This window comes from Taudactylus pleione, unplaced genomic scaffold (assembly GCF_031769625.1).
Source record: "Taudactylus pleione unplaced genomic scaffold, aTauple2 ptg000377l, whole genome shotgun sequence".
In the NCBI taxonomy this organism is placed as follows: Eukaryota; Metazoa; Chordata; class Amphibia; order Anura; family Myobatrachidae; genus Taudactylus; species Taudactylus pleione.
In genome coordinates this window covers 7,936,617-7,949,312 of record NW_028284778.1, presented here as the reverse complement: position 1 = coordinate 7,949,312, position 12,696 = coordinate 7,936,617, and the positions used below count along the sequence as shown (strand labels likewise).

At 42.6% G+C, this 12,696-nt stretch overlaps 2 protein-coding genes across 3 annotated transcripts in view; one reads left to right on the top strand and one right to left on the bottom strand.

Moving 5' to 3' along the window:
* Positions 1 to 11,337, bottom strand: part of LOC148508117 (uncharacterized) — a 144,745-nt gene extending 133,408 nt beyond the window's left edge. Inside the window, exons 1-7 of the mRNA XM_088445297.1 lie at positions 11,275 to 11,337; positions 9,642 to 9,790; positions 8,560 to 8,751; positions 8,225 to 8,348; positions 8,009 to 8,106; positions 7,425 to 7,863; positions 3,746 to 4,879 (exon numbers count right to left, since the gene is read on the bottom strand). Coding sequence (XP_088301423.1) covers positions 3,746 to 4,879; positions 7,425 to 7,863; positions 8,009 to 8,106; positions 8,225 to 8,348; positions 8,560 to 8,751; positions 9,642 to 9,719 — 2,065 coding nt within the window. The 5' untranslated portion in view covers positions 9,720 to 9,790; positions 11,275 to 11,337. The remainder of the gene's footprint in view (positions 1 to 3,745; positions 4,880 to 7,424; positions 7,864 to 8,008; positions 8,107 to 8,224; positions 8,349 to 8,559; positions 8,752 to 9,641; positions 9,791 to 11,274) is intronic.
* A 263-nt stretch (positions 11,338 to 11,600) lies between these two features.
* LOC148508116 (uncharacterized) overlaps positions 11,601 to 12,696 on the top strand; it is a 28,910-nt gene continuing 27,814 nt past the window's right edge. For both annotated transcript variants that reach the window (XM_088445245.1, XM_088445244.1), the window contains exon 1: positions 11,601 to 11,664. In XM_088445245.1, coding sequence (XP_088301371.1) covers positions 11,611 to 11,664 — 54 coding nt within the window. In that variant the 5' untranslated portion in view covers positions 11,601 to 11,610. The remainder of the gene's footprint in view (positions 11,665 to 12,696) is intronic.

The following is a 12,696-nucleotide window of genomic DNA, read 5'->3' as shown; positions in this document are numbered from 1 at the left end:
ACGCATCCTATCACAGTACCACGCTTCCTATCACAGTACCACGCTTCCTATCACAGTACCACGCTTCCTATCACAGTACCACGCATCCTATCACAGTACCACGCTTCCTATCACAGTACAACGCAGCCTATCACAGTACCACGCATCCTATCACAGTACCACGCATCCTATCACAGTACCACGCTTCCTATCACAGCACCACGCATCCTATCGCAGTACCATGCCTGGAGTCACTGAGCTCTTCAGAACGACCCATTTTGTATCACAAATGTTTGCAAATGAAGGCTGCATGGCTAGGTGCTTGATTTTTGGCAATGGGTCTGTTGGAAACACCTCAATTCAATAATTAACAGGTGTGGCCAAATACTTTTGTCCACAAAGTGTATATATTCCTGCCAGCTGTAAAAGAGCAACAAGCATGAAAGCTCTGGAATTCAGTTTCCCAAATACGTGTACCACATCCCATTACTGATCCTCAGAGATCACAATAACACATATAGAGGCATTAGATGCCTATAAGTACACAGGCACTCTGTAATGAGGTCTCGTGTATTACTACATGATACAAGGCCAGGTCTGGGCTCCCTATTACTACATCACCCTGTGGGATGGAGCAGAGCAGGACACCTATATACACACAGGCACTGTGTAATGAGGTCTCATATGTATTACTACATGATACAAGGCCAGGCGTGGGCCCCTATTACTACATCACCCTTTGGGATGGAGCAGAGCAGGACACATATATACACACAGGCACTGTGTAAATGAGGTCTCATGCATACTACCCGAGACAAGGCCGGGCCTGGGCTCCCTATTAGTTCATCACCCTGTTGTAATGGAACAGAGCACAGTAACCAGCTGCACCGTAGCTCCCGGTCCCTCATCACCTGCTGCTCCTACCACTATTAGGAGCACAAACACGCCAAAGGCCTTATGTGTATGGAGGAGCTTGAGCTTGGAAGACCGGGGAGGGCTTCAGCCATATTCCCCAATACCCAAAGATGTCCCTGTGCGAGGGCAAGAGGCATTATCTGCCTTTGCAGAATAACAATGATCTGTATGGCAAAATGTGTGTTAAGCAGGCCCCCGGCAAGGGCATCAGGATGGATGGTGAGAGTGAGACTGAGTATAACTAGCCCCACACCGGCTGTATGATATTGCCGGTTTGGCATTTTTCAACAAAACTTTATTTGATGACCATGAATTGTGAATAATTACATAATTGTATTACACATTCATTAAGTTCATTTCTACCAATGACATCCTATCAGCCAAAGAAAGCAGCACAATAATATATATATATATATGTACTTGTTTTATGCTAGACACTGACATAAAGTAACATCTCAGGCATAAGATGACAATACAAGAGCTGTGTCATGTCTCTGACTCATGGGGGTTCCTAACGTTTACTGGTGTCATACAGGGGCTGTGACCGCTGGTGCTTTCCCTGCTAGATTATCATCACACTGACTGCACACTGTTCAATGCTAACATATTACCCGTGTCATACAGGGGCTGTGACCGCTGGTGCTTTCCCTGCTAGATAATCATTACACTGACTGCACACACTGCTCAATGCTAACCTATTACTGGTGTCATATAGAGGCTGTGACCGCTGGTGCTTTCCCTGCTAGATAATCATTACACTGACTGCTCATACTGCTCAATGCTAACATATTACTGGTGTCATACAGGGGCTGTGACCGCTGGTGCTTTCCCTGCTAGATAATCACACTGCTCCATGCTAACATATTGGAGTAGATGGGAAAACTGCTAACATGACATGGGAGTGACCAGACACTGCATGTAACGTTTTCCTAGCACCTGTGCTAACGTGTGAAGGGGGGAGTCATTGTCTATTAGTACACATGATATTAGCAGACACATTCCTTTGTGGGGGGGTTTCAAGTATATTACATATAAAACAATATAACCAGTAAAAATAATGGTTATGTGAAAACGGTTGGGTGCTCAATTTGTGTGTTAGGTATATCGGTCTATTCATTAAAACTCTGAGATATTGAGATAAAAAATAAAATGTATTTAATGATACTTCGCTTAGTTACTTAGCACATGACAAACATTCAGTCCCTGGAATCCCAGCACTGGGAAGTAGATGCCCATCTGGCACTTTGTACATGGAAAACCAGAGAAATAAATATACACAATATTACAATGTATCAGGTATAATATTGTGCAGTATGTACTAATATATTTATATTTTTGAAAAAGACCCTTATAGTCTCATCCTCTAAGCTCAGGAGAGAGAAGTACAGAGAGAAAAGTGTAATTACATACACAGAAATATACACATAGTGGGGACACCACCCAGAGCACCAGGGACACCCTTATATTTATTTTATTACCAGTTATTTATATAGCGCACACACATATTACACAGCACTTTACAGAGAGTATCTGCCCATTCACCTCAGTCCCTGCCCCAATGGAGCTTACACTCTATATTCCCTGCCACATGTACACTACAGTTAATGTTTAACCAGAATACCCGGAGGAAACCCACACAAGCAGAGGGAGAATATTCAAACTCCACACAGATAGGGCTGTGGAGGGAATCAAACCCACAACCTCAGTGCTGTGAGGCAGTAAAGCTAACCATTACACCAACCGTGCTGCCCACAGGAGTCCTTACTCCTCACTGTTGTTGTGCCCTGATCGTGTGTGACAGCTTTTATATCTATCTCTAGCAAATCATTCTCTGATATAACTAAGTGTTTATATCCTCTCAATACTCTGTCTCCCTGCAGCATAAAATAGGTATTACATAGAGGGGAGGAGGTGGGTGGCAGGAACCTCTATTATTAGATGCTAGTACTCTGCTACTGCCTTAGTGGCCACTGTTCCTTGTGTATTCCTTACACACTTTTATACCATTCAGGTGATCCAATTCCAAATACTGCTATACACACTGCAGGATAACTCTCCATACAAAATAGATTAAATATAAGAACACAATATTAAGAAAAAAGTGATGTCCGTAACATGCGCAAAGGTACTAGCACAAGTCAATCTTTGTGAGTGACACTTGACATTCACAATAAAATGTATGCAAAAGAAAAATAAAGATGACTCTCATAAGTGCCTTAGATTACTAAAAACGTCAAATGGTAGAATATGGGGACTGAGGTTAAAAGTTTATAGTCATTCATAGATTCTTTGTTCCACAGGGACCTTCCTATTGTTCTCTCTATTTCCATATACGCATTTGGGAGTGGTACTTCCTACATTGGAAAGCTTGAGAGACTACATTAAGCCTGAGAACAATATGAAGATCCCTGTGGAACAAAGAATCTATGAGTGACTATGAACTTTTAACCTCAGTCTCCATATTCTACCATTTGACGTTTTTATTAATCTACGGCACTTAAATGAGTCATCTTTATTTTTCTTTTGCAGATTAAATATAAGAATTCAATGAGGACAGTAATATAATACATTACTATTCATTGTTCTGGTTTACACAACAGAATGAGGCACCCGGGTCAGAAGAAATACTATCCTTAAGGATATTTAATTTTTGTTCGAAATGATTTTCACTTGTAAACATGCAAAGTTTCATCAGGCTAAATAAAAGATGGTTTAACAAGATCTAATTTATGTCATTTCTGACAATCAGAATATGAGAATAGCTAATCTGTGTGATTTCTCCGATGTCTAACAAGAGCTGTTTTCCATGAAAAACATTTCCCACACTCAGAACATGGAAATGGCTTCTCACCTGTGTGACTTCTCTGATGTGCAACAAGCAATGATTTTTGTATGAAACATTTACCACATTCAGAGCATGGAAATGGCTTCTCCCCTGTGTGATATCTCCGATGTCTAACAAGAGCTGATTTCTGTTTAAAACATTTCCCACACTCAGAGTATGGAAATGGCCTCTCACCTGTGTGACTTCTCTGATGTGTAACAAGCAATGATTTTTGTATGAAACATTTACCACAGTCAGAGCATGGAAATGGCTTCTCCCCTGTGTGATGTCTCTGATGTCTAACAAGAGCTGATTTCTGTTGAAAACATTTCCCACACTCAGAGCATGGACATGGCCTCTCACCTGTGTGACTTCTCGGATGTGTAACAAGCAATGATTTCTGTACGAAACATTTACCACAGTCAGAGCATGTGAATGGTTTCTCCCCTGTGTGTCTTCTCTGATGTCTAACAAGATTTGATTTCCACGTAAAATATTTACCACACTCAGAACATAGAAATGGTTTCTCGCCTGTGTGACTTCTCGGATGTCTAACAAGAACTGATTTCTGTCCAAAATATTTTCCACACTCAGAACATAGAAATGGTTTGTCACCTGTGTGACTTCTCTGATGTGTAACAAGATGTGATTTACATGTAATACATTTCCCACACTCAGAACATGGAAATGGTTTCTCACATGTGTGATTTCTCTGATGTAAAACAAGAAGTACTTTCTGTGTAAAACATTTCCCACACACAGAGCATGGAAATGGTTTCTCACCTATGTGACGTCTCTGATGTGTAACAAGATCTGATTTCCGCTTAAACCATTTCCCACACTCAGAACATGGAAATGGTGTCTCACCTGCCTTAGCAGGCCGATGGGGAATGAGTTTTGTGTTCTGTGTAAGATATTTGACTTCTATAGAAGAGGTACATATGTTATCTACTCTAAGAGCTGTAATAGAGGTACCAGGAGAACAGTCCTCATTATTAGCAGGATCAGGTGATACATCTGTACTGTGAGGTACAGGATGTATAATTGGGGTAATGGGGTTTTCTCTTGGATAATATGCTTTGATGTCATTATCTTCTATTTTACAATCTGGAGACAAAATTAGATTTTCCTTTGAGATATTCTTGCTGTTACATCCATCTGCTGGGAATAAAATAAATATATGATTGATGCCCCATAAATTTAATTTTTCAATAAAGACTGTTATCAAAGGTTCTTTTATCACCATCAAATGGATAAATTCACAATGATCTAAGGTACAAAGTAACACTCATCACCTGACAGTTTATGCTCCGTTATATATAGAGAAGGGATTATAGCTTTTATTATAATCATTTGTGCTGGAATTACTCTGTAACATGACAGCAACATGTGGTGACAATACAGCTATAACATGTGCTGTAATATATTACACCGGTGTTTATATAAAATTACAGCAGAAATGTGAGAATAATACGGCTGCCTCCAGGCTTGTAGGTCAGATGCGCAATATCCAGGAACACTGTAACCGCAGCAATGCAGAGGTGTTACCATGTATATGTAATAGTTACACTTCTTATGTGTGCTCCTCTCATCCATAGCATCAATGAAGGAACATCTGACACAAAGATAGAGGTGACAGGATCAGACATATGTCAGCAGATTCTAAGTGACCTTAATCCTTGCTGGATCCAACACTTCATTATGGGTCTTTCCCCCATTAGAAGATATAACAAACTCTAGGCCTGCCGGTGACATTGTAATTAGGGAGACGTCTCATTATGAAGTTGTATTACTGTGATTAGCTATACCACAATAAGGTCAGGTCCTTCTTTGTTGTAAATTGCACAATAGATGCTGGTCAGTGTAATGATGAGTATTTATGGCAAGAAAATAGTCACATTGTCTGCATAAAGTGTTGAAAAAATGTTCTAGACCATTTTCAATATTGGGACCTTTAAAATGTTTGTGTGAGGAACATAATGATAATAACAAGATTGGTCATCCCGGCACACACTATGCATAATGTACAGTCCCTGGTCCACTCAGAGAGAAATGTGCAAAGACCGTACCGAAGGAATAAGAGAATTTATTAAACAGATTAGGAACAGCTACACCCTACACAGGAGAGGTCTCCAATGGTTACTCCGAGTTACTTCCCTCCAGCTCTGGCTAATGACCTTTCTGCCTTACCACAACCAGAGAAGGTGACACACAGAGGACTCCACTGAAGCATTTGAAGATATCTAAAAAGCCCTCACTGAGGCCCGGCCATGGAGCCTTCCAAATTATGGTAACAAGATTTCCACCTACACAAGGCCCAAGGTAATGCAGCTGGCATCCTTACCCAGTTATATTGTATGACGATAAGCTCCATCTGGGCTATTTCAGCAACACGTTGGACACCCATTGCCCAAGGCATGAACCCATGTGACAGAGGCAGCCATTGCTGTCTCCTTGGAGGATAAAACCAGTGGCACAGTACTAGGACATTCTGCCCATGTACATGTCCTATAAGCCGTCAAGCAAACTTTGGCCTGTGCACAGACACAACATATGACCGCCAAAAGATGGACAAAAGTGGTCACTGTAATTAGGAGGTGGAGAGGGGAGATTTGAATCACCGGAGACAGACTGTCTGCACCTGAGCATGCTCAGATGTGGGGGTAGGGGCTAACAGGAGCCTGCCTCCTCTCTTTTGATATGGTCCCCACGGCAATGGCTGGCAATGCTGCAAGCAGGGGCACACGGATTGACACAATGAGCACCACTGGTGGTCTCCACATCGGCGGTATAAATCCGCAAATGTGCTTCTCCGTGTAAGCAGGGAGCCGTGCTTACCAGCCCCCCTTTGTGTCCGGCTGTGGCTATGGAAGGGGACTGCAAAACTCTATGGAGCCCGTTGCATAGTCTCCCACCCAGTTTCTGATACTGCCACCCTGGCACTGAGGTTGCTGGAGCGGCATTGAGAGAGTCCTTAAGATGCCTTTCTCTGCCCGCTCTGTAAACAATAAAAAACTAAAACAAAATACACAATGGGGGACCACATAAGCAGTACACCTAACAAACGGTGCCCGCTTCTGCCGGCACCAAACTGAAAACTGTCTGGCAATCAGCTGGGGACAAGGTATAGGAAAGAGGGATCCCTGGGCTGCAAGGTTTAGTGCCCAGACTTTCCTCTACATGCTATATACATCATCCTCCCTGTGTCCCCTAGTGGAGAAAGAAAGGGTCCAATCTTACCAAATAGATTTAGGGAGCCCTTACATCCTAGTATTGTTCTACCAGTGTTTACTTTCTAAAAATTTTAAATGCTGGAGAGCTGAAGCTGATGGCTCCTGATGTATGAGATACACCAGAGAGTGTGGGGAGGAGACTGGTCAGATCTCTGGGCTGGTAACACAAGGTGACATGATGTGAGGGGGGGAGCAAGAGTATAATAGGGGCTGATGACTCCTGATGTATGAGGTACACCAGAGAGTGTGAGGAGGAGACTGGTCAGATCTCTGGGCTGGTAACACATAGTGACATGATGTGAGGGGGAGAGCAGGAGTATAATAAGGGCTGATGACTCCTAACTCCACCACTGGGCAGAAACATTGTCCTCATTAGTTGTAGTGACAGAGGAGGGTGGAAGAAAAGAGATTTTTATAGTGATTGAGCAAGGAGAACATGTGACTCTTTTCGGTAATTTGTGTTTATTACTCACCTGTGCTAATATCTGTAGGAATTTCCTCCTCCTTATACTGCTGATGACCCATCACATACGTATCTTTTTCTCTATCTATATCTTCTGCCTTCATTTCAGTCACATACGTCTCTTCTTCTCCCTCTATATCTTCTGCCTTTATATCAGTCACATACGTCTCTTCTTCTCCCTCTATATCTTCTGCTTTATTATCAGTCACATACGTCTGCTTTTTCTTCTGTATATCTTCTGCCTTCATTTCAGTCACATACGTCCCTTCTTCTCCGTCTATATCTTCTGCCTTATTATCAGTCACATACATCTCTTCTCCCTGTATATGTTCTGCCTTTATATCAGTCACAGAATCTTCTCCCTCTATATCTTCCGCCCTATTATCAGTCACATACTTCTCTTCTTCTCCCTCTATATCGTCTGACTTTATATCAGCCAGACTTTCAACCTAAGTAACAGACAAAACAATAAAATGTCAGATTTCATTAAATCACATTAAGTATAAGAATTCTGGTTGATAAGACACACACAGCTTCTCCACAGATCATATTAAGTCACTTTGCTATATCGGTGAGACCCTAAATCCCACCTACCTGATGCTCCTGTGGGATCCTGTGATTCTCCTCTGTACAATCCTGTGAATAAAGAGGATGGGGACATCTCTCTGGGGTATTTCTGTTACTGGGTCCATCTGTAGGAGACACACAGTGACTGAATACATTGTATATATGTGATTATCAGGTGATGTGTGTATATAGGAGGCCCCATACCTGCTCTCCCCTGTACAATAAATTACAGTCTCCTCTTACCCAGTGATGTGAGGGGCCGGTGATTCTCCATCATCACGTCCTTGTACATACCCCTGTGTTCCTCTATATACTCCCCCTCCTGCATAGAGACATAGACAGTGACATCCTGACACCTTATAGGAACCTGACAAACACAATTATACAGTCATCACCCAGACACATCCCCTGGTGTTACTGTATAATGTCCCTTTCCCAACAGTCAGCTCTCCAGTCATCACCCAGACACATCCCCTAGTGTTACTGTATATTGTCCCATTCGCAGCAGTCACCTCTTCAGTCATCACCCAGACACATCCCCTGGTGTTACAGTATAATGTCCCATTCCCAGCAGTCACCTCTCCAGTCAGCAGCTGAATGATCCTTTTGGTGAGTTCCAGGATCTTCTGGTCATTGTGTCTCTCATGTATCAGTGAGTGATGTGGAGGCATCGTGATGGAGCTCTGGGTCCTGCTCAGTCCTCCTGACACAAGGGGATGGCTGCTGGGTGTCTCACACTCACCGGATGTCTTCTTCACTACTGTGTAATCCTGTGTATTGGGAGAGATATCAATAAAAGAATAAAATTATACTCATGGAGCAGTTTATTGTCATCAGTGCACAATATGCAAGAAGGGTCATTCTTTCAAATAAAACCCTTAATCTGTAACTGTATACCTTATATAGGAAAGTGGACAGAATATATCACATCTCCTGCCATCTTCATTTCAGTGATAGAAAATAAACAAAACAAGATACCGTGAGCAATGTAATATATCCCAGCTCCTTTGAGTCCTGAGGCACTGATACTATATGTATGTCTATATTATTACTATATATGTGATGTCACTGTGACACTCCCAGATTGGCACAACTCTCGGGTAGATTATGGGTGCAACCCGTATTTATGGAATTGACATGTCCTATACCTGAGGTGCAGAGTCTAATGTGCCGGCGGTTTTCACCAGGTACCCTCGCAAGAAGGTATGGACTTGGCTGTGTCCGACACACAGGTGGCGGCCCCCAGGATAGGTTCCCCTATACAGGTGCTGGGAAATTCTGGATGGAGCGTAGAGAATATTCAGCATAGTCGACAAGCCGGGTCAGGACCAAACAGACAATATGGTACCAGGGAGTAGACGAGAAGCAGGTCACAGGGAATAGCTGAGGTCAGAACCAGATATAAACGCAGTAACAAGGATCAGGCAAAATCGGAGTCACAGGTAAGCCAAAGGTTGGGAACGTTTAGAGGATATACACTGGAACATTGGAGTAAGGTAATGGAGCCTATACTCTGGAACTGGAGCAATCCCAGGAACTTTCTTAAATAGGTCAGGGTGACAGGTGACACTCCCAGATCCCCCTCACCTCCCCAGTCATGTCCCTGTGTTATGACTATAGGTAAAAGCAATGACACTGTGACATTCCCAGATCCTCTCACCTCCCCAGTCAGCAGGTAGATGATCTCCAGGGTGAGATCTATTATTCTCTCAGTCATGTGACTCTTGTCCTTGTCCATCCTTAATGATTTATACAGGACTCTCACGTGAAGTTTAGTATGGACTCTCTGGTTCCTTACAGGTGAATTATCTAGGAAATAAAATATTATTTACAAAAAATTTTAGAGTGCATGTCACATACACAGGTAGGAAACACCATGTGACCGGTAAGCCCTCCTCCCCAAACTATGGAGATCTGGTCAGAGTTTCTCAGATCCAGCTACATAAGGCGCCTCGGACGCAGTCATACAATCTTATGTTGCTAAAGGAACAACCACCACAACTGGCAGTTGGGGGCTAGAATTAGCCGTCTGACAATTCTCTGCAGTTCAGATACAGAATTATAAAAGGGCAAGGCCTCAGGAGACTTGTTCCTCCCAGACACCTCTTTTATTCAAATTGCTCAACTTAAATTCTGTTACAAAGGAATGAATTAAAGAGAATTATTATTTTTGCCTTTTGTTATATCATTCCAGAAAATTTTAGATTTTCATGCCCACAATCACATTAAGAGGAGAATTCAATTAGACACGATATGTTTCTTTTTCATGAAAAATGGCTTATGGTGCAAATAAATACTTCTCGTGCAATCCTATTAGGTGTGCTTTTCACGGGTGCGAATTCTACATAACATTTTTTGCAACTAAGTTATCACCTCCTAAGCAGGTAAAAAGTTGGGGAAAATCCCTATATAAAAGGTAAACATGTCAGGACTTAGTTAAGAAACAATGGGACACGTTCCTTAAGGACTTATTTGGCAGTATGAATTTTTTAATTAGCGTAACTTACCCAATAATGACATGTAATTTTTGGAGTGATAAAATGCAAAGTGGAGGAAAATGGCATAATTGGTGTACTGTACAGTCTCTTCATCCCTATCTAATAATAATTCCATATATCAGTGTGTGCTGGGAGCCCTGTTATTGCCTCTCATTTATCACTGTACGGTCCCCTCTCTCCTATATAATAATAATACCACATATCAGTGTGTGCTGGGAGCTGTGCTATTGCTATTCCCCCTCATATATCACTGTACGGTCCCCTCTCCCCTATATAATAATACCACATATCAGTGGGTGCAGGGAGCTGTGTTATTCCCCCTCATATATCACTGTACAGTCCCCTCCCCCTATATAATATCACATATAAGTGTGTGCTGTGAGCTGTTATTACCCCTCATATGTCACGGTTCAATCCCCTCCCCTATATAATAATACCACATATCAGTGTGTCCTGGGAGATGTGTTAGTCCCCCTCATACATCACTGTACGGTCTCCTCTCCCCTATATAACAATAACACCTTGATATTTGTGTGTGCTGGGAGCTGTGTTATACCCCCTCATACATCACTGTACTGTCCCCTCTCCCCTATCTAATAATAACACATATCAGTGTGTGCTGGGGGCTGTGTTATTCCCCCTAATATATCACTGTACAGTCTCCTTCCCCCTATATAATAATAATAATACCACATCTCAGTGTGTGCTGGGAGCTGTGCTACTCTCCCTCATATATCACTGTACGGTCCCCTCCCCCCTATATAATAAAAATATAATATACACAGCACACTTTACCTGGCTCTGGCTGTCAGGAATGTCTATGACAAAATGGCAGCTAAAGCCCCTGTTGCCCCGCCCCCACTGCTCTGTGATTGGTAATCTATAATAATATGGCCGCCGGTCCCTATACATGAGGACACCATTAGACTATACAGTTGTTACTCTACTGATGAAGTTGTGAGCGGCAGTTGCGGGTAGCTGCTAGTTACAGGACATCCTTCCTAATTTGATTGGCTACTCGTTGCTGCCAATTATCGCATTGAGGTGAATGAGAGGAGGGCGGTCACTATGATAAGAGGGTGGGAAAGACTGGAGCCATAGCTACACGGAGATGAGGGGAGGGGCGTGGTTATGTATATGGGCGTTTTTCTATTACAGGAACGGGCAGAGAGCGGCTGGGAGCAGGTAATGGTATTTATTATTATAACTATACAGGAGGAGCAGTCTGTGGTGTCTTGTTATTAATATACAGGAGGAGAAGCCTGTGGTGTCCTGTTATTATTATAAATAGGGAGCAGCCTATGGTGTCCTGTTATTACTCATATACAGGGGGAGCAGCCTTTGGTGTCCTGTTATTATACAGGGAGAGCAGCCTGTGGTGTCCTGTTATTATAATACAGGGAGAGCAGCCTGTGGTGTTCTGTAATTATTATTATTATACAGGGGGAGCAGCCTGTGGTGTCCTGTTATTATTATACAGGGGAGTAGCCTGTGGTGTCCTGGTATTATTATTATACAGAAGGAGCAGCCTGTGGTGTCCTGGTATTATTATACAGGGAGAGCAGCCTGTGGTCTCCTGTTATTATTATTATACAGGGGGAACAGCCTCTATAATTACTCTTGTACAGGGGGAGCAGCCTGTGATGTCCTGTAAATACTCTTATACAGAGAGAGCAGCCTGTGGTGTTCTGTAATGATTACTATTATTATACAGGGGGAGAAGACTGTGGTGTCCTGTTTTTACTCTTATACAGGGAGAGCAACCTGTGGTGTTCTATTATTATTATACAAGGGGAGCAGTCTGTGGTGTCCTGTTATTAATATTATACAGGAGGAGCAGCCTGTGGTGTCCTGTTATTTCTCATATACAGGGGAGCAGCCTTTGGTGTCCTGTTATTATTACTATACAGGGAGAGCAGCCTGTGGTCTCCTGTGGTTATTATTATACAGGGGGACCAGCCTGTAGTGTCCTGTTATTACTCTTATACAGGGGGAGCAGCCTGTGGTGTCCTGTTATTATTCTAATTATACAGGGGAAGCAGCCTGTGATGTCCTGTTATTATTCTAATTATACAGGGGAAGCAGCCTGTGGTGTCCTGTTATTATTCTAATTATACAGGGGAAGCAGCCTGTGGTGTCCTGTTATTATTCTAATTATACAGGGGAGCAGCCTGTGGTGTCCTGTTATTATTCTAATTATACAGGGGAAGCAGCCTG